This window comes from Urocitellus parryii, chromosome 2, assembly GCF_045843805.1.
Source record: "Urocitellus parryii isolate mUroPar1 chromosome 2, mUroPar1.hap1, whole genome shotgun sequence".
Lineage (NCBI taxonomy): Eukaryota > Metazoa > Chordata > Mammalia > Rodentia > Sciuridae > Urocitellus > Urocitellus parryii.
This window is the reverse complement of record NC_135532.1, coordinates 140,259,204-140,282,095: the sequence shown is the minus strand read 5'-3', so window position 1 is coordinate 140,282,095 and position 22,892 is coordinate 140,259,204. Positions and strand designations below refer to the sequence as shown.

The following is a 22,892-nucleotide window of genomic DNA, read 5'->3' as shown; positions in this document are numbered from 1 at the left end:
GTTTATATTCTTGTAGTCTCTCCTCTCCGCCAGGCAACGGTGCAGCGCAGCCACCCCTCAGGTACCCTGTGGTCCTCCCACCGTCCATTTTTTAGATGGAAAGTCGCGCTGCCAGCAAGTCCCTGAAAACCTCGGAAGGGAGTTTAGCTTCCCTCTGCGTTTGAGGAAAAAAACGTTCCTCAAGCTGTTAGTAGGGAAATCAAAGCAGGAAGTCCCACCCCCCGGTTTGGGCGCTTCCGGTTTGGTAACTAAGGGCGCCGTGCCGTTGCTAGGGCTCGGGTGGCAACTTTGCCCAGGCTTCAGCGCAACGCGGGAGCTGCTCACTCGCTGTACCCGAGCGCAGGTTTTTGTTTTGCTGTGTGTGTGTGGGGGTTCCCTGTCCATTTGCCATGAGCAGCGAGTTCCTGGAGGAGCTGCATTGGGAGGATGGGCTTGCCATCCCAGTGGCGAACGAAGAGAACAAGGTCTTGGAGGATCAGGTGAGGACCAGATGAAGGCGACCCGCAGGAAAAAGGGAGGGTCTGTTGGCGGGTCCTCTGATGGGCAGCGCTACCGTGGCCGTTTATTTCTCTCCTCATCTCATCCGTTCTGTCTAACGCTCGCCCGTGCCATCTTCTTCTTCCCTCACCCAGCCTGTCCTTTTCGGTTATTGTTAAGCATTCAATTTTTTTTTTTAATTGAAACAGTAATTGACATCTCGGGGTTATAAAACCCGAGTGGCTATTCATTTCCTCCCTCCTGCTCTATGTATTCACTGCAAGCCTCCTGGGCAGGAAAGGAAAGACTGGTTCCCATGCCCGCTTTTTCCTTCTTTGAAATTAAGCGCTACTCAGAGAGGGATTCCTGAGGTTTGCCCAGCAACAGTTATTTGAGCATGCTTATAAACAAAACATGTTTGGTCGACATCTCTTTATGAGCTTCTGCTTATGATGTTTAAAGTGACTGACAGTGACTCAAGATGTTTTCAAGAGGGGTAGTTCAACAAGAATGTAAAATATGAAGTGCAGAAATTTCAAGTGGGGATCAAGTTGTCACGGTATGACAAAATATTTTACGTTGGAAGGACGAACTTAGACCAACTCCAGTTCTTAGTACTTGTTTTTAAAGAATTGCAGCTGTCTCAGCAAACTTTGAAAAACATTTAGCAGTCAGTCTTAAGTTCCTGGTTATGGTGATGTTTTGTGTAGAAGAGAATCCAAGAAATACATGATGCTTATGCAACTTTACAAGATAGAAAATTTTCTCTCCTTTGACAAATGAAAATGAAAATCCCTAAAGCTATCCTTTGAAAAGGATGGAAAACACTTTTCAGAATATTCTGTCCTATTTACCCAATTTAGAAGGCTGCTTCACTTTTTTCTTTATCTAAGAAAGACAACATTAGGAATTATAAGAGATCTAGCACTGAATTTTGAGAAATAAGAAGTATCCAGTCCCGCGTTCAGGTCCTATTTACTCACCCTGAACCTGTTTCATCTTCTCTAAAATAGAGGTAAATAAAAATAACTACCTCATACTATTGTTATAAGGCTCATAATGTAGGTTAAATGTAAGTTTTTAGTGTTATTGTTATATCTGTATCACAAGATTGCATGTACATAGACTTTTTTTTGAGAGAGAATTTTTTAATATTTATTTATTTTTTTTAAATTTATTTTTTAGAGAGAGAGAGAGAGAGAGAGAGAGAGAGAGAGAGAGAGAGAAATTTTTAATATTTATTTTTTAGTTTTCGGTGGACACAACATCTTTATTTGTATGTGGTGCTGAGGATCGAACCCGGGCCACACGTATGCCAGGCGAGCGCGCTACCGCTTGAGCCACATCCCCAGCCCTTAATATTTATTTTTTAGTTTTCGGTGGACACAACATTTTTTTTTTTTTTTACTTTATATGGTGCTGAGGATTGAACCCAGCGCCCTGCGCATGCCAGGCGAGCGTGCTACCGCTTGAGCCACATCCCTAGCCCAACATAGACTTTTATTAGCTACTTAAAAATTATAGAGCAGGAAAAAAGAAAAATGAGGTTCATAACTGTTTCACCCGAATAAACTCTGACATCAATAAAGCAATTCTTTAAGATATTCAAATATAAATGTACAGGCATAAAATATAAGATATCACTTCCCAGAAGCACCTACTGGTGACTGTAGAAGTGACTATCATAACATTAAATAAACATTTCAGACATTTGCTACACAAATATACAGAAAGAAGAAAAATGAAATCCTATTAAATGTGACTTTTAAACACAAAATATTAATTTTATCATTGAGAGAAGAAAAAGAAGAATTTTTGAATTTAGGTATTGCTTGATTGCAAGAGGTACTGATTGCTAAAAATTCCTCTAAGAAAAACTACTTAAAAATTAAACAGCTTAATTACTGTTTTTTGAAAAACTTTTAATTATAGACAGTACTGATTAACTCCCTGCTTTAAATTTTTTTTAAATTCTCATTTGTTATATGACAGTGGAATGCATTCCAATTCATATTACACATATAGAGCACAATTTTCATATCTCTGATTGTATGCAAAGTATATTCACACCATTTGTGTCTTCATACATGTAGTTTGGATAATGACGTCCATCTCATTCCACCATCATTTCTAACACCATGCCCCCTCCCATCCCTTCCCACCCCGTTACCCTATCTAGAGAGTTCAGTCTATTCCTCCCATTCTCCCCATCCCTACCCAAGTATGAATCAGCCTCCTTTTATCAGAGAAAACATTTGGCATTTGATTTTTGGTGATTGGCTAACTTCACTTAGCATTATTGTCTCCAACTCCATCCATTTACCTGCAAATACCATAATTCTATTCACTTTTATTGCTGAGTAATATTTCATTGTGTATACATACCATTATTTTAATCCATTCATCTACTGAAGGACATCTAGGTTGGTTCCACAGTTTAGCTATTATGAATTGTGCTACTATAAACATTGATGTGGCTGTGTCCCTGTAGAATGCTGTTTTTAAGTCCTTTGGGTGTAGACCGAGGAGAGGGATAGCAGTGTCAAATGGTGGTTCCAAGGAATCTCCATACTACTTTCCATATTGGCTGCACCAATTTGCAGTCCCACTAGCAATGTATGAGTGTGCCTTTTCCCCCTGTCCTCACCAACACTTATTGTTGTTCGTATTCTTAGTAGCTGCAATTCTGACTGGAGTGAGATGAAATTTTAGAGCAGTTTTGATTTGCATTTCTCTAATTGCTAAAGATGATGAGCATTTTTTTCATATATTTGTTGATTGATTGTTTATCATCCTCTGAGAAGTGTCTGTTCATGTCCTTGGCCCATTTGTTGATTGAGTATTTGTTTTTTTCAGGCTTAGCTATTTGAGTTCTTTATATACCTTAGAGATGAGTGCTCTATCTGATGTGTAAGGGGTAAAAATTTTCGCCCAAGCTGTAGATTCTTTATTCACTTCACAGATTGTTTCTTTTGCTGAGAAGAAACTTTTTAGTTTGAATCTATTTGTTTATTGATTCTTGATTTTAATTCTTGTGCTATAAGATTCTTATTAAGGAAGTTGGGGCCTAATCTGACATTATGGAGATTAGCGACTACTTTTTCTTCTATTAAATGCAGGGTTTCTGGTTTAATTCCTAGGTCCTTGATCAACTTTGAGTTGAGTTCTGTGCATGGTGAGAGATAGGGGTTTAATTTCATTTGTTGCATATGGATTTCCAGTTTTCTCAGCACCATTTGTTGAAGAGGCTGTATTTTCTCCAATGTATGTTTTTGGCACCTTTGTCTAATATAAAATAATTGTAATTTTGTGGGTTAGTCCTTGTGCCTTCTATTCTGTACCATTGCTCTACCCGTCTATTTTGGTACCAATATCATGCTTTTTGTTACTATTGCTCTGTAGTATAGTTTAAGGTCTGTTATAGTGATGCCACCTGCTTCACTCTTCCTGCGAAGGATTGCTTTAGCTATACTGGATCTCTTATTTTTCCAGATGAATTTCATGACTGTTTGTTTTATTTCTATGAGGAATGCCATTGGGATTTCGATTGGAATTGCATTAAATATGTATAGTGCTTTTGGTAGCATGGTCATTTTGATAATATTAATTCTGCCTATCCAAAAGCAAGGTAGATCTTTCCATCTTCTATGGTCTTCTTTTTTTTCTTCAGGGTTCTATAGTTTTATTGTGCAGGTCTTTCACCTCTTTTGTTAAATTGATTCCCAAGTATTTTTTTTTTTTGAGGCTATTGTAAATGGGGTAGTTTTCCTTTCAGAGGATTTGTCACTGATATACAGAAATACCTTTGATTTATGGGTGTTGATTTTATATCCTGTTACTTTGCTGAATTCATTTATTAGTTCTAGCAGTTTTCTGGTGGAATTTTTTGGATCTTCTAGGTATAGAATCATCAGCAAATAGTACTAATTTAACTTCTTCTTTTCGTATCTGTATTCCTTTAATTTCTTTCATCTGTCTAATTGCTCTGGCCAGTATTTCTAGAACTCTGTTAAATAGAATTGGTGAAAGAGGGCATCCCTGTCTTGTTCCAGTTTTTAGAGGGAATGCCCTAAATTTTTCTCCATTTAAAAAGATGTTGGCCTGGGGGTTAGCATAGATAGCCTTTACGATGTTGAGATATATTCCTGTTCTCCCTAATTTTTCTAGTGTTTTGAACATAAAGGTGTGCTATATTTTGTTAATGCTTTTTCTGTATCTATTGAGATGATCATATGATTCTTATCTTTAAGTCTATTGATGTGATGCATTACATTTATTGATTTCCGAATGTTGAACCAATTTTGCATCCCTGGGATGGATCCCACTTGATGGCGGTGCACGATCTTTCTGATATGTTTTTGTATGTGATTTGCCAGAATTTTATTGAGAATTTTTTCATGTATGTTCATTAGAGATATTGGCCTGAAGTTTTCTTTCTTTGATGTGTCTTTGCCTGATTTTGGAATCAGGGTGATATTGGCCTAATAGTATGAGTTTGGAAGGGCTGCCTCTTTTTCTATTTCCTGAAATAAATTGAAGAGTATTGGTATTAGTTCTTCTTTAAAGGTCTTGTAGAACTTGGCTGTGTATCCATCTGGTTCTGGGATTTTCTTGGTTGGTAGGCAGAATTCTGATGGTGTCTTCTATTTCATCACTTGATATTAGTCTGTTTAAATTGTGTATATCTTCCTGATTCAATTTGGGAAAATCATATGACTTAAGAAATTTGCAAATGCCTTTGATATTTTCTATTTTTTGGAGTACAAGTTTTCAAATAATTTGTAATTATCTTCTGAATTTCTATAGTGTCTGTTGTGATGTTACTTTTTCATCACTTAGTAAGTAATTTGAGTTTTTGCTCTCCTTCTCTTCATTAGTGTAGCCAATGGTCTGTCAATTTTATTTATTTTTTTCAAAGAACTAAATTTTTGTTTTGTCAATTTTTCAATTGTTTCTTTTGTTTTAATTTCATTGATTTCAGCTTTATTTTAATTATTTTCTGTCTTCTGCTGTTTTTGTTGTTGTTTTGTTCTTTCTTTTTTTTGAGATGTAATGTTAGGTTATTTATTTGTTGACTTTTTCTTCTTTTTCATCTTCATTTCTTCATGCAATGAACTTTTCTCTTAGTACTGCCTTCATAGTGTCCCAAAGATGTTGATATGTTCTCATCTAACTCTAAAAGTTTTAAAATCTCTTCCTTGATGTCCTTGTTCTTTCAGTTGCATATTATTTAGTTTCCAGGTGTTAGACTAATTTTTATTTTTTATCTTGTCATTGATTTCTAATTTCATTCCATTATGATCTAATTAAACACAGGGTAGTAGCTCTACATTTTTGTATTTGCTAAGAGTTTCTTTGTGGCATATTATACAGTCTATTTTAGAGAAGGATCCATGTGCTGCTGAGAAGAAACTGTATCCACTTATTGAAGGATGAAATATTCTATATATGTCAGTTAAGTCTGTTATTGATTGTATTATTGAGTTCTATAGTTTTTTTTTTTTTTTTTTTTTTTTTTTTTTGTTCAGCTTTTGTTGGAAGAGAGAGAGATGTGTTAAAGTTACCCAAGATTATTGTGTAGTGGTCAATTTTACTGTTGAACTTGAGAAGAATTTGTTGATGAACATAGATGCTCCATTGTTTGGAGCATATATATTTATAATTGTTATGTCTTGTTGGTGTATGGTTCCCTTGATCAGTGTGAAATGTCCTCCTTTATCCCCTTTGATTAACTTTAGCTTGAAGTTTACTTTATTTGATATGAGGATGGAAACTCCTGCTTGCTTCCACAGTCCATGTGAGTGGTATAATTTCCCAACCCTTCACCTTCACTATGTGGATTTCTTTATCTATGAGTCTCTTGGAGGCAGCATATTGTTGGGTCTTTTTTTTTTTTTTTAATCCATTATGCTAGTCTATGTCTTTTGATTGTTGAGTTTAAGCCATTAACATTCAGTGTTACTATTGAGACATGATTTGTATTTCCAGCCTTTTTTTTGTTTATTTTTGTCATTTAACTTGACCTTTTTTCTCCTTTTATTAGTTTTTCATTTAGTGTAACACTTCCCTCTACTGATTTTGATTGTTGTTTTTCATTTCTTCTTCATGGAATATTTTGCCAAGGATGTTTTGTAGTCCCAGTTTTATAGCTGTAAAGTCTTTTAACTTTTGTTTATCATGGAAGGTTTTTATTTTATCATCAAATCTAAAACTTAATTTTGCTGGATACAAGATTCTTTGTTGGCATCCATTTTCTTTCAGAGCTTGATATATGTTGTTCTAGGATCTTCTAGCTTTCAGGGTCTGGTTGAAAAACCTGCAGTTATCCTAATTGTTTTCCCCCCATATGTAATCTGATTCCTTTCTATCATGGCTTTTAATATTCTTTCCTTATTCTGTGTGTTGGGCACTTTCATTACAATATGCCTTGGTGGCCTTGGTGTGTATCTGCTGTGATTTTTATACATTTGGCATCCTGTAAGCTTCTTGAATTTGTTTTTCCAAATTATTCTTCATGTTTGGAAAGTTTTCTGATATTATTTCATTGAATAGATTGTTCATTCCTTTGGTTTGAACTCTATGCCTTCCTCTATCCCATAACTCTCAAATTTGGTCTTTTTATGCTAACCCATATTTCTAGAATGTTCTGCTCATGGTTTCTTACCATTTTCACTGCGTAGTCTGCATTCTTTTCAAGATTATATATTTTGTGTTCATTGTCTGAGGTCCTGTCTTCCAAGTGGTCTACTCTGTTGGTGATGCTTTCAGTTTGACTTTTAATTTGGTTTATTGTTTCTTTTATTTCAAGGATTTCTGTTTTTTTAAGAACCTCTGTCTCCATATTGAAATAATCTTTTGCTTCTTGTATTTGTTTATGTAACTCTTTGTCAAAATGATCTTTTGCTGCCTGTATTTGCTCTCTTATATGATCTTTTAATTCACAGACTATTTAATCATGTACGTCCTGAACTCCTTCTCTATAATTTCTTCTGCTGTGCTAGCTATGGATTTGTTTGGGGCACTTTCTTCCCTTGTCTTTTCATGTTTCTTGTGTGTGTTCCCTTCTAGCGCTGTGGTCCTAGGCATTATTGCTTTTAACCTATAGGTTTATAGTGCTCCTTTAGGGTCCTAATACCTCTCATTTTGTGGGGAAGAACAATGTTAACAGATCCCAATATGAACAATGTTAACATATCCCAATATAAACAAGTACCATCTATAAACAATTCATTGCTATTAAGATGTTTACAATTTCGTTACAATGTACAGGAATGTTGAATTTGATCATTATCTATAATATAATCAGTAGGTTTGTAAAAGGGTTTACAGTTTCTAGCGTTTGATAATGAACTGGGGGTGAGGTGTAAGATGATATGCTGAGGAGTCAGGATGTGAGGATATACAGTTAGTATTTCTTAGGGAGTGTCAAAGAAATCTCATGAAGAGGGTTAGTAGCAGGAGAATAGACTGGAAGTAATTTGGGGTAGACAAATATGTTTACATATTTGTAATTTTTACATATTTTACATATTTGTAAGACAGTAGAGTACATAAAACAAATACAAATATGTATTAAGAAAAATAAAGGATGTTAAAATAGTAAAAAATTGGAGGAAAAAAAGAAAAAAAGGCATATAGTACACAGGTAAAATATACTATTCAGATATACCAGTCCTCAAAAAACTAATTCATGCAAAGTACTTGGTTTCATATATGTTGGGGATGTGAGGGTGGGAGAATAGAGGGGGAGAAGAAAAGGAGAAAAAAAGTCTTGAAGAAAGAAACCCGGATTATTAATTGTTTTGGTTGGAGATCAGTATCTTTCCTGCTTCCCTTCTCATCTGATAAGGTGCGGTTGTCTGTTGTTAGCTGCTATCTCCGCCCTCATGATGGTGAAGGTAACCAGGACAGGAAGATTGGTCCTGGTGTAGGGTACCTGAAAGTGAGGTGTGGCACCTGCCAGTCTCTGGAGGGAGACTGCACCTCAAGGGTCTATTCTGGGTCTGCTCTTATGACTTGAGCGCCTGTTTCTATCTTCCTATCTTGCCTGAAGATTTCCCAGTTCCTGGTGTCTCTGTTAGTCTCTAAACTGTTGCACCCTCTCCCTCTCCCTTAGTAGTTCTCAATTAAAGGACCTCTCTCACTGGGACTCCCCAGGACGGCGCCCTGGTCACACTGTGCACCTGTTTCACTAAGACCTGTTTTGTGTTGGCAGTTACTATGCTGGATTATGGGCCGCTGTGGGGGGGGGGGTGGGGTGGGGGTTGAAAATCAGGTACCTGGCCAGCTAGAATTCCAATCTGGGAGCTGTCCCCACCAAAAATGGCCAGAAGGTGACCCAAGATGGAGGAGGGCCACTTCCATCGCCAGGGTATGGATGGGGGAGCCAGGCAGTGGCGTTGTGCGATGTGTTCAGAGATGAGCTCTGTGGTGTGCAGAGTTGCCGCTTTTGGCTGTCTTCAGAGCCTGTAGGATGTTCCTAGGTGCAGGCAGACTACTGCGTGTAGGGGACTATGGAAATAGCTGCTGAGTTGCAAGATGGAGGTGACGGGGGAGCCCCATGTTGGCAGATGAAGGTCCATAGGGGAATGGCAGCAGGAGTTCCTGTGGGTGGGTGGCAGCTCAGTGTCCTGCATGGGAGCGGAGTGGCTTCTGGGAGTTCTGCATCAGTGCTGATTCAGTGATCCCACTAAGGCACTAGGGGAGCCCTGCGTGGGCTAGTAGGGATTTGGGTGTCAGGAGCAGGGAGTCCTGGTAATGCTAAGGCCCGGAGCCCTGCGCTGGCATGGCGCTGATGATTTCTGCAAGTGAGCAGCTGTATAGGGGTCCTCTATCACTCTCAGAGAAGCAGTATTCCTACTAGTTGAGACCTGTGACACGGAGTGACACAGAATGATGCCTCCCTCTGGCCCACCATCTTGGATCCTCTCTAACTTCCTGCTTTTTAAGGTAAAGAAATTAGTTCTCTTACATTTTTTTTTTAACATTTTGTCTTGGAGCATTAAAGATCTCAGTTTTATTATTATTATTCTAATTATACATGACAGCAGAACGCATTACAGTTCATATTATACATATACAACACAATTTTTCATATCTCTAGTTGTACACAAATTAGAGTCACACTGTTAGTGTCTTCATGCACATACTTAGGTAATGATGTCCATCTCATTCCACTGTATTTCCTATCCCCAGACCCCTCCCTAACCCTTCCTCCCCTTTGTTCTATCTAGAGTTTGTCTAACCCTCCTCGGCTCCCCACCAACTCCATTATGAATCAAAATTTGTATATCAGAGAAAACATTTGGCATTTGATTTTTTTGTGGTTGTCAAACTTCACTTAGCATTATATTCCAGTTTTATTATTTTTATATCATCAAGGTTTATTTTATTTGCATTCAATCCAATACCATTATCACAAGTCTTTAGTCTTAGTTTATATTTAAATCAACTTATTGATGCTCACTGAAGCCACTTTTACACCATTTATCTTTTCTTGAATTTTTCTTTCTTTCTTTCTTTTTTTTTTTTTTTTTCATTAGTGCTAGGTATCAAACTCAGGTCCTGGTGCATGCCAAGCAGATGTTCTGTCACTGAGTCACATCCTCAGCCCTTAACTCTTTCATTTTGATTCATCTTATCTTCAAATGGTTGTACTGTGCTTTTAGTACCAAGTTGTTAAATTGGGAATTCCTCTACTGGATTGAAGCTCTATTTCCTAGGTCACATACCTTCTTTCTTGTATTATTTCCTTAATTTGATAGAATACTTTCTTGTGTCCTCTAAAGAAGGGTCTATGGGAGGTAAACAGTCTGAGTCTTGAAATTCCAGGAAACATCTTTATTGGCCATCACATTTGATGGTAGTTTTGCTGTGCAGAAGATTCTAGGTCAGAAATAATTTTTTTTCTTAGAATTTGGAATGAATTGCTCTTTTATCTTCTAGCAGTATTGTTGGTGAAATCAGTTATTGTTCAGCTGTCCATTTCTTTGTAGTTTATTTTAAAAAGAATTTTTGAAAGTGTTTAAAGGTTCATCTTTCCACATCATGCCTTATTTTGGCAACTATATTGGTCAATTATATTTTAAGTTTCTTTGTTGCTTTTTTTGTAGCACTATGGTTTTGTTTTAGGGGTACAAAATAATTTCCAGTTTCTCTGTTTGTGTTCATTTATATCTCTTTGTGTAGGTATGTGGGTTTAGTTCTTATCTTGTGTCCTTTAGGATCCAGTTTATGTTTCCATCCCCCACATGTTGTAAACTTTTCAACAAATATCTGAAAATCCTTATATATCCTTTTATATTTAAGAAAGAAATAGTAAATTTTGGGATCTTGTTGGGGTAGGGTTTGTTTAATGGGTCCAGATTTTCACTAAGGTAAATGAAAAATTTCTGGAGATAATGGCTATAATGGGTGGCACAATAGTACGAATGTTTTTAATGCCACAGAACCATACACTTAAAAAGTAGTTAAGATGGAAAATTTTTTGTTTTATATTTTACTACCATTAATATATATCTATATCTATATCTATCTATCTATCTATCTATATATATACATATATATCTTAAAATGCTATACAAATAGAAATTCCATAGTTCACATTCTCTGCAAGCCAATAGAATTTATAATAAATATTTAAAAATTATTTTTAGATTTTTGGATCAAATAATTAAAAATAATCCTCTATCTTAAATTCTTAAGCCATATGTATTCCTGGATGGATCTTATATGGAAGAGAAATTGAAAGGAAAAATCCTGTTTTAGAAAACAGTACAAGGAGACTGTGTCACACCCAGATTGATGGGAAACTGCCAAAATCTTACTCAGAGAAAATGTATAGCCTTACCTGCCTTCATTATTAAGTCAATAAGACAAGAAGAAACTAAAACCTCATTTTAATAAATTCAAAGAACAGCAAAGTAAACAAAAGAGTCAAAATCAATGAAACAACTAACATAAATACTATGCATATAAAATCAATAAAATATTGTGACAATAATACTAAAAACTAATATTTATATGTAAGTTTAGTTAAGTATGTAGGATTTAAATGAGTAAATTAATATTTTTTTCTTCCTTAGATAAAACTTCTGATATTTTCTTTTTCCTATCAGTGGATTGTGTTGTATGCCCCTGTGAGGTACCACATACTTTGGAGACTATAGCTCAAGTCTATAAGGAAATGTATTTGTGCTTTGTTTAACCTTTATACACTTTGAGGTGTGATATATTCTAATGGTTTGGAGAATCTATCTTGTAACCTCCCAAAGGTTTATTTTGTTTGTTTAATAATTTGTACCATTTTGTTTTTTATTAGGGGTTCTAATTGAAAGGCAAATAAGATATATTAAGAAAAGATTCTAAGCAGCCAAGACCTAGTCTGTTAATCTTTGAGGTTGGAAAAGGAGTTCGGAGAGAAGCAGCCCTATGTGGTGTATAGCCACTATTCAAATTCATGGTTTCTGTTCTGTGTTTTTGTTGTCTTATTAGCATGCTCTTATTCACTTAAGACATCTTGTGTTTTAATTGTGGAATAGAATCTCATTTTTGCCTTTCTGCTATATGAAAAATACATTTTAACAGTGGATCCTGCTACTGCCATAAGTCTAAGAAAGATTCTGTTCTATGTAATATGTTCTGCTTTATATTTAAAATGTCAGTAGATTTTAGCAGTTCATATGGAAAATTTAAAGAAGCAAAGTGTTATGTACTGGATGTACAAAATTTGTATGGTCAAGTTTTAACCCCCTGTGTGATGGTGTTTGGAGGTAGAGCCTTTGGGAGATAATTAAATCATGGGAATGGAGCCTTCATTGTTGAGATTAGTACCCTGTATAAGAAGAGAAAAGACAGAGATGATCTTTCTGCCATGTGAGGACACAGCAAGAAGGCATCTCTCTGCAGAGTAGGAAGAGGGTCCTCGTGAGGAACCAAATTGGCCAGCACCTTGATCTTAGCTTCCCATTCTTTACAACTGTGAGGAATAAATTTTTATTGTCTAAATTAACCAGTCTATGGTATTTTTGTTATCATTAGCAAACTAAGATGCAAAGTAAGTGAAGATATAATTTTCTTTAGATTTTAGGGATTTAAAGGTGATAAAACTTTATGTAAGTATGTATGTATGTATGTATGTATGTATGCAGTGCTAGGGGTCCTACCCAGGGTCTTGTACATGATAGGCAATTGTTCTACCCCTGAGCTACGTCTTCAGCTGCAAAGAATCAGGAAGGGCTTTTAAAGTAAATTATATATATTTTTTGGAGGTGCTAGGATTCAAACCCATGGTTTCATGCCTGCTAGGCAAGTGCACTGTCACTGAATTATACTACCAATTAATAAGACTTTGGTTAATCATGACATTTATTATTTACAGTTATCAAAGCTGCAGAATGAAAGATCAAGGTTGCAAGATCAGCTACGTGACTATGAAGATCGAATTAATGCTATGACTTCTCACTTCAAAGATGTTAAGCAAGAGTTATCATTTATACAGGTATAGTAATATTGAAATTTATGTTGATTATGTCATGTATAGTCATGGAACAAATATTTCACAGTGTATTTGTGTCTGTGATTTTATTTGCATTTGATATAGGAAACTTTAAAATAATTAAAATATTGGGAAAATAACTTGAATCTGAAAGTATATTTAAAAAAAGCTTTGGGGGAATTAACTCTGCTACCAGTTTTAAACAAAAGTTGATTCATACGAAAGGAGAATCATCATTCAGATAAATGAATATAATATTAAGTAGCAGATTAATATGAGAAGAATACCATGATGACAATGAGAAATTAAGGCTGTAAGCAGAAATAGGGATAATATAATACATAATAGATTTTCAGTCTCTTTTTTTTTTTATAGTTTTTCAGCATAACCAACTGGGATCATTTTGAATGGAGGTCAATAGTCCACACTTTAGTGGTTGCTACCGTATCATGGTACTTCATTGTTCAAGAATTGAAATTTTAATAATATTGATATTCAAAAGTTAAATTATATTTAGGAGACCTAAGCTATCTGGAGAGGGCATAATTCATTTTTAGAAGTATATAAAATAAAATTAAAACATGAAGTAATTAAGTAGACTTCTGCTTTATGAACAATGTATTTAACTTTAGAAACACATTTCCTGATGATACCCAGCAAAGCAGATAGCTCTGTATATCAGCATTGGAGAGTTTACAAACTTCTTTTCCAAACTACTTTTTTTCCAAATCTAATAATAATTTTTCTGAGAAAAAAATATAAAACTCTTAAAAGTGAACAAAGCCATGTGTTTCTTTTTTGGAAGGGGTGCTGGAGGAGCAGAATACTGGGGATTGAACTCAGAAGCACTCAATCACTCATCCCTATTTTGTATGTTAATTAGAGACAGAGTTTCACTGAGTTAGTTGCTTAGTGCCTTGCTGTTGCTGAGGCTGGCTTTGTACTTTAGATCCTCCTCCTCAGCCTCCCAAGCCACTGGGATTACAGGCTTGCCCAGCCAAAGCCATGTTTTTAAAAACAATTTATTTTCAATATAAATAAGTTTCTCTTGGCTTACAAATTTCATTAGAATGTTACCTTTAAAAACAATAGTCAAGATTCTCGAATCCTGTTATGCTTGAGTAGTAATCAATAAACTTTGAAATTAACTAATGAGTTAGGGATTTGGAAGACAGAGATTCTTTCATAGGTATATCTTATAATAATCATTAAACTTGGACTAAATAGACAAACTTGGATTAAGTAGAAACAAAATGTGATAATTTTCCTATAACACAATATATAGCTTTAATATTATAATTAATTTTGAGTATTAATTTCAAAGCACTACTAGATAAATGGTTAAGAAATGTTCATTCTTTAAATAAAATAATACAAAGGCATGATTACTTACTAATATATTCTGGGAAATAATGCTCAGTGTTTAAATAATTATTTTAAAATTATCTCTGTTAGAATATATGATCAATTCAATATAAACATTCCATTTCCCAAATATTATTAAGTTGGTATTTCTTCTTACTGATAGATAAGTAATGAGTTGTAGTTTTTAAATCTCACCTTATAAAGTTTTGTTTTCTTTAGTTTTTTCTAGATCAACATAATATATGAAAACTATTTACAATATTTTCTCCCACCAGTTCATTGACTAATTTTCTTACAACTAGTGAGCTGCCAAAGTACATTATAGTAACAGTATAAAGTGGTGGAGGTTTCAGAGAACTAGAGTTTATAATACTCAATCTAAGCATTTTCTGGGAACTGTTTTTTTGTCTAATGGATTACTATAAACATTTCATAATGTTAACATTTAAAAGTATTTCTATTTTGTGTATCCTTCTGTAGTCTCTTTACAAAGCCAGGGAACATGAGATTGAAAGCGAAGAGCATTTTAAGGCCATTGCCCAAAGAGAACTGGGACGAGTGAAGGATGAGATCCGTCGACTAGAAAATGAGATGGCTACAATACAGGAAAGAAAAAGTGACAAGGAAGTATGTGTTGAAGTGCTACTTAAAAATTTGTGCTACTGTACCTTCTCTCTCATCAAAGGAACCTTGATTTTTGTTTGTGTGTAAAGAAGGCATCCATTAGTTTCCTGGCATTTACTTATATTGTTTTTTTGGACAACAAAAGGGCATGGAGATATGATTGAATAAAATAATGCTACATTATTACATTTCCCTCATTATTCATTCTCCAACTATGTATTGAGAGTCTGTGCAAAGTATCTCACTGGCTGCCTGTTGTAATATAATAGGCATGGTTTATATGCAAGTGCTAAATTTTTAATAGCTGTATCACTCTTGGTTTGAATTTCATTTACAATTCTTACCTTTTGTATTAATTTGTCAGCTTTGTGACTCTAATATTAAGCTCATTTAACCTTTCTCTTTTCTTTAGCTTCTAGTTACTTGAGTTAGGAGCTCTTTCCAAATTTTGATTCTTTTCTTTATATATGCATGTACATATGGAAATATACACATACAAATTTTGTTATAATTTTATACTGTATTTGTATATGTAATATCATTCGTATCAATTTGTATTTCTATATTATTCTGTTTTATGAATATAGGTTATGACTAAATTTAAAATAGTAAATATTTTTTAGCTCCTTTACTATATTTGCTTCTGTTAGGAATACTTCAAAAATTTATATCTTATATAGATAAGAGACTTCCAAATATGATTGGAAATGGGGCTGACAGGAACTTGTGGTTTTAGTTAACATATCAAACACATTTTTACCTAAGACTGTGTATATATATTTGGGGTGGCTTTGGTGGAGTGACTGAGGAGATTGCTGTCAGGAAGCTACCCCCCCAATTTATTTTATTTGTTCTTTTTAGATATATATGACAGTCGAGTGTATTTTGACGTATTATACACACGTGGAGTATAACGTATTCTAATTAGGATCCTATTCTTGTGGTTGTACACCATGTGGAGTTTCACTGGTTATGTATTCATATATGAACATAGAAAAGTTGTGTCCAATTCATTCCTCTGTCGTTCCTATTCCCATCCCTGCTGTCTTCCCTTCATTCCTCTTTGTCTAATCCAATGAACTTCTGTTCTTCCCTCCCCCTCCCCTTATTGTGTGTTAGCATTCACATATCAGAGAGAACATTTGGCCTTTGATTTTTTGGAACTAGCTTATTTCACTTAACATGATAGTTTCCAGTTTTATGCATTTCCAGCAAATGCCATAATCTCATTCTTCCTTATGGCTGACTAATATTCCATTGTGTGTGTGTGTGTGTGTGTGTGTGTGTGTGTGTGTGTCACATTTTTTATCCATCCATCTGTTGAATCTTATGAAATGCTCCATAGCTTTGCTATTGTGAATTGGGCTGCTATAGATATTGATATGGTTGAGTCACTGTAGTATGCTTATTTTTAAGTTCTTTGGCTATATACCAATGAGTGGGATAACTGGGTCAAATGGTGGTTCCATTCCAAGTTTTATGAGGAATCTCCAGACTGCTTTCCATAATGGTTGTATTAATTTGTAGTCCCACCAGCAATGTAAACCATTTCCTCCACATCCTCACCAACATTTATTGTTACTTTTATTCTTGACCATTGCCATTCTGACTGGAGTGAGATGGGCTCTCAGTGTGGTTTTGATTTGCATTTCTCTAGTTGCTACAAATGTTGAATATTTTTTCATCTATTAATTGACCATTCATATTTTCTTCTGTAAAATATCTGTTCATTTTCTCTCCATTTATTGATTGAGTTTTTTTATATTAAGTTTTTTGAATTCTTTGTATATCCTGGAGATAAATGCTCTCTCAAATGTGCATATGATAAAGATTTTCTCCCATTCTGTGGGCTCTCTCTTCACATTCTTGATTGTTTCCTTTGCTGTGAAGAAGCCTTTTAGTTTGATACCATCCCATTTATTGATTTTACTTCATATGCTTTAGGAATCTTGTTGAGGAAGTTAATTCCTAAGCTGACATGATGGAGAGTTGGTCCTACATTTTATTCTATTAGGTGTAGGGTTTCTGGTCTAATACCTAGGTCCTTGATCCACTCTTAAGTTGAGTTTTGTGCAGGTTGACAGTTAGGGGTTCAATTTCATTCTACTACATTTGGATCTCTGGTTTCCCCAGCACCATTTGTCGAAGAGGCCATCTTTTCTCTAATGAATGTTTATGGTGCCTTTGTCTAGTATGAGATAACTGTATTTATGTGGGTTTGTCTCTGTGTCTTCTGTCCTGTTCTATTGGTCTTCATGTCTGTTTTTTTGCCAATAAGATGCTGTTTGAAAAACTTTTTCAAGAGGGTTCTGGTTCAACTACTGTTCTCAACTTTGTGTAATTTTCCATTTTATGACTTCTGTATTTTATGACTAAAAAATTAAAATATGAGTATGATGGTTTTGTAATGAAATGTGACATTCTGAATATCTGGAAGATGGGGGCAGAATTTCTGCTTAATATGTTCTGTTGTATACAATATTATGTTTTATTTTGGTTTGTATAGTGAATAACGTTTTGTAATCTCCCTTTAACATTCCTTGGAAACAAGAATGGCATATTTAAAGCTACTCAAAAATTGGATGGTTTGAAATGTCAAATGAATTGGGACCAGCAAGCCTTGGAGACCTGGTTAGAAGAATCAGCCCATAAAGATAGTGATGCCCTCACTCTTCAGAAATATGCACAACAAGATGATAATAAAATTAGGGTAAGAAATTATAAATTGTAATTGTCAATTTAAATCTGTAGTATGTCAATCTTCCTTCCTTCCTTCCCTTCTTTCTTACCTACCTACCTACAATTGTATTTCCTGATTTTTAAAGCAGGACCAGAGACTCCTTTTTGTATCTAGTAAAGCCAAATATTTTCTCCATACCAAAAAAAATCACTATACTTAAATAACCAAAAATTTTTGCTGGTAGTTTTACAGATCCTTTGACAGTTTTATAGATTCTTCTTTGATCAATTTGGGATCCATGGACCTCAGGTTAAGACTATCTTGATTTAGAAGGATTCTTGAGAGCATTTCAGAACAGAAAGTCTTATAATAGAACTTTTTATTGACATTTTACCTATTTTATTTAAAATATAGTTTGAATATTATATTTTTTTGCTATTTGAGAATATAGTGCTATTGTTTGATCTGTTATCATAACCATCACTTAAATTCCACTTATATCTGGTGATATTAACAAAGTTAGTATTATAAAACATGCTATTTTCTAGTAGGCTTAATATCAAATATATTATGTTAAGTAGTTTCAAATGTCTGATTATAATTTAATATTTTTTCTATTTAAGATGTATTAAGAGTCATTTTAGAAATTATTGAATATTCATGAAGCTATATGCAAATAGTTTAGCCCTTTGGGGTTAAAAGATAAGGAAAATGTATACTATATATAGTTGGTGTAGATATCAAATAATGCATAATTTTGTGTAAAAGTAGTTAATATTGGGTATATTATCTAATAGCTTTTAAATTAATAAAATGATAATAATGAATGTTTTGCATGAAACCACATCTTAGGCTTTGACTCTGCAATTAGAAAGACTGACTTTGGAATCTAATCAGAGAAGAAAGATTCTTGACAATGAACTTGTGGAGACTCTAAGTGCACAGGTTGGTTTAATAAAGGTTTTTATTTCTTTTTTTTTTCAAGGTGATGTTTACAGAAGCACTTAAATTCACATAAATGTTCTTTGCTCTCTAATTGACAGTTAGAATTGGATAAAGCAGCACAAGATTTTCGTAATATTCACAATGAAAGACAAGAACTCATTCAACAGTGGGAGAACACAATAGAACAGATGCAGAGAAGGGATCAAGACATAGATGACTGTGCCTTGGTAAAGTAATTTAGTTCTTGTAATGTTCAGCTGTATTTGTCCCTTTTGTATTTAACTCTTTATTTTAAATGTAAATCACAGTGTTATTTGGAAGTCAATTTTGCAGCAGGATTCAATAATTTTGATGTTTTTCAAAGCTGATTCCAATTAGAAATGTGATTTTATGAATATTATTTTCTTATAGTATTATAATCCATGAAGGCTGAATCTTGCCATCTACGAATTGTGTAACAAATATTACTGCAGTAAAACCAAGGCCCTGACTTACACATGATTGTCCATGATGCCTTAGATTTAACGTATGTGCAGTTTGGCAGTAAGTTACAGGTGTAGGGAAATGAGCCTTGATAAATAACCAAGATACAAATGAAGGAGATTCAGACAAGATGGTTATAAGGTTTAACTTTGGTACTGGGATTGAACTCAGGGGCACTCGACCACTGAGACATATCCCTAGACCTATTTTGTATTTTATTTAGGGACTCACTGAGTTGCTTAACACCTAGCTTTTTGCTGAGGCTGGCTTTGAACTTGTGATCCTCCTGCCTCAGCCTCCTGAGCCTTTGGGATTGGATTACAGGTATGTGCCACCATGCCTGGCTAGGTTTAACTTTTTAATTTGGGGTCCCAATAATGATGTAGAAGGGGAGGAGAATGGCACAATGGTAATAGAGAGCTAGTATTATCACTTGTTACTTCCAGAGGTAATTTAGGAGAACCCTATTGGGAAAGAAATAAGGAATGAAGTATTAGTAAGTAAAAATGGAAGGATTAGGAGGAGTTGGGAAGGAGAAGAAATCAAGGAGGAGAGAAGGATGTTGAGAAGATGTGTTTCAGAATTCCATTATAAAACTATTCCAAAAAAAGGACAGCAGCCAAGGCCACTAGGAGTTTAGAATTCTGATTACTTGTGATTTTTGTATTTTAAATTTCTGTAAGAGACCAATGTTTTATTGGTTAATGGGCTATGTCTCCCTAGGAGGAATACATGAGAACCAATTATACTATGAGGTCCTCTTAATTGTAGATATTGTTATATATTTTTTAAACTTCTTTCTACTTTCAAAATCAAGTCCTGTCTGTCCCCCCTCACCTTATAGGTCCACAAACAGCATTCTCAAACCATTCCATGGCTAAATTGACTCAGCCCATTGATTTGGCAGTAGTAGCTATCTGATCATAATAATAGTGGGTTCTTAGTTTCACATTGACATCTCTGATTGGGTTGTCAGAGACTAGGAAGGGTGCCAAGTGGTGGTTTCTTTAGGCAGTGATACACTTCTAAATGTTTTTTATAACTGTTCTCTGAGAAGAAAACAAGACAAAATAAACACAAAACCTCCTAGTTTAAGTATTTCTGATTTCTATGGCATAACTACTTCTATACCAACATGAGTCTTCTTAATACAGAGTAGAGTAGAGATGTGTAAAATCAATTTTTTTGTGAGTTAACAAGAGCTGCTTCATACTGCAGTAGCATTTAGACTGGATAGGTTAGGTTTTTCTATGTCTATCCTGTTAGGCTTTTTATCTAGGATTGACAAAAAACAGATTAACAGGAGAAAAGCATACATATTTTATTTACAAATACAGGGAAGCCCAAACAAGAAAAATACTCAAAAGATGTGGCAAGACCTAAGTGCTTATATACTAAGTTGAACAAAGAATTGCAATTTTGGAAAAGTAAGTAGGATGGCAAGGATTAGTTTGACGAGATTTGAATATCTAGATTTCTCTTGGCCTTGACTCCTTGTCTCTGTTGATGTGAATGTCTTTCTCCTGCGGTAGATGGGCACCTTTCATATAGAATTTTTACCTTTTGCTTTCAAGGGGAAAAAGAAGAGTACCCTTCTTGGGATCTGTAGTGTTTCAAGTGCCTTTAACTCAAAATGGTCAATAAGTTGAAGTAGGATTGTTTGGGGGTGGTGACATATTTTGATCTTCTGCAACTGAAATTGTATTCTTTCGTCTCTTTTCAAACAAAACTTGTCTTTTTAGTGACACCTTAGCAGGAGTCTGGCCAAAAAATTCTGAAATTGGCTTCTTAAGAGAAACAGTATTTAGAAAAGAAAAAAATTTCTATACTATGGTTTTATTCTAAAGTAGAAATGTTGGTATAAGCAACATATTTTCACTTATAAGCATCACCCATATGAAAACATAAATAGCACTGTTGAGAAATATAATGTTGAAGTAGGCTTAAAGCATTTGCCTAAGTGTTAGAAAAATTAATGTAATGCAGAAAACTTTAGAATGATCATTGGCAATGTTTAAACATAGGAAGTTCTGCTATGTCTTTTGTTTGAATGAGCCCAATAATTATATAGAATGTTATAGAATGTTTTTGTTATAGAGAACATATAGGAATACTACATTAAACAAATTTAAAACATCTTATTAAAAGTACATTAAATCTCAGATATGCATCAATTTAATATGCAAGTGTGTACAAATATGATGTGTAACATTTAAAAAACTTACTGATTTCAGAATACATATATCCTCCCCCAGTTTCCTAGGATTAGTTATTTGGTAGGTTCCCATTTGGTAAACATAAAAGAAATACATTAGGGTAATTTTTCCTTTTAATTCATCAAATCTATTGCCATCAGAGTCATTTGTAAAAAGCTCATCTGATCTTTTTATTCCCCAGGTTTAAAATATTCTTTGTTCCACAGTGCTTAAAAAGTTGACCCTCTTTAAAATGGCATTTGATTTTACACAATTGTGGTCTAAGTTCTACCTTTCCAGTCTCATTCCTTGCATCTATATCTTGTTCTTAATCTATTCCCTTCTCTTTTCTGTCCTCCCACCCTGCACTCTAATCACTTTAGAATATTTATGCATCTCCATACACTGTCATAGGCCTGACTTAAATGATGCCTCTTGAGTCCTATCTTCTATTGACTCCTCTGGGGTAGAATCCATCATCTCCTTGTTCTCATACTTATTTTGTCCACATTTCAGTTATACTTTATGTATTCCATTTGTTATTGTATATTTAAGATCAACAAAAGATGCGAGTGAAGATCTTCCTTTACAAACAAATAATTAAAATGTTATTTTTGAAAGATGAAAAATACTGATCTACAAAATATTTGGAAAAATTTATTAAAATACAAGTTTCTATGTGAAAAATAGTTAATAGTATAATCTTTTTAGGTGCTACCCTTCATATGTAAAGTCCCAATTGTTTTTCTTTCTTTAACAAAGTTCCAAAAAGATAAAATAGAGACCTTTAGCCGTATGAGTTTATAGATATTAGTGTATGACATATTAGTATTTTGTTCATATAAGATACTCTTTTATTCATATAAAAGTATCTCTTAAAATGTTTTTTGTTAAATAAATGCTGAATATAACAATGGAAAAAATAAAAAATGAAGTTCCTTTTAGTTTTGTTATATTAAACAAATATTTAAGTGAACACATTTGTTTCAATCCTAGGCATTAATGAAGGTAAAGCAGGAAACAAGAGAAAAGGAAAATTTGGTCAAAGAAAAGATTAAGTTTTTGGAAAGTGAGATTGGAAATAATGCAGAATATGAAAAAAGAATTTCTGCTGCTGAGCGTAAAGTTTTTAAATGTAGAATGGAGTATCAACACCATGAAACTAGCAGAAGTCAGCTGAAGGATGAGGTATGTCAACTACAAGATGGGTTTGTGTGTTCATGACAACATTATTATAAGGTAGCATAAAGCCTTTCCTCAGTTTAAGGAACTATCTTCTAGTTCTTCTTGCTACATCTCTTTTATAAAACTTCTAGGGTGCTCCCATTGAGCCCCAGAATGCTGAGGTACCTGGGAGGGCTCTCCTGATGGAGTTGTGCAGTACCCAATCTGCTCGCCACATATGGTGTTCTGTAAGGGACCTGAAGACAAATGGTTTCTGAGGATCTAGATGGAAATTGTAGTGGCAAGGTAACAGGCAAATGTGAAAATGAATATTAACATATAGTTATGGGTGATAATGTGAGGTGTCTTTCCATTGCTACAAGTGTATGTGTAATTTTAACTCTAAAATTCAACTGGAGATACCTGCTTAAGTTCACTGAGTATTATTTTGGTCTGGTAGGCT

General features: G+C 34.5%; 1 protein-coding gene across 1 annotated transcript in view; it reads left to right on the top strand.

Moving 5' to 3' along the window:
- The first annotated feature begins 389 nt into the window (after positions 1-389).
- Ccdc39 (coiled-coil domain 39 molecular ruler complex subunit) overlaps positions 390-22,892 on the top strand; it is a 65,120-nt gene continuing 42,617 nt past the window's right edge. The window contains exons 1-7 of the mRNA XM_026382945.2: positions 390-479; positions 12,857-12,976; positions 14,819-14,965; positions 17,514-17,672; positions 18,495-18,587; positions 18,686-18,814; positions 22,262-22,453. Coding sequence (XP_026238730.2) covers positions 390-479; positions 12,857-12,976; positions 14,819-14,965; positions 17,514-17,672; positions 18,495-18,587; positions 18,686-18,814; positions 22,262-22,453 — 930 coding nt within the window. The remainder of the gene's footprint in view (positions 480-12,856; positions 12,977-14,818; positions 14,966-17,513; positions 17,673-18,494; positions 18,588-18,685; positions 18,815-22,261; positions 22,454-22,892) is intronic.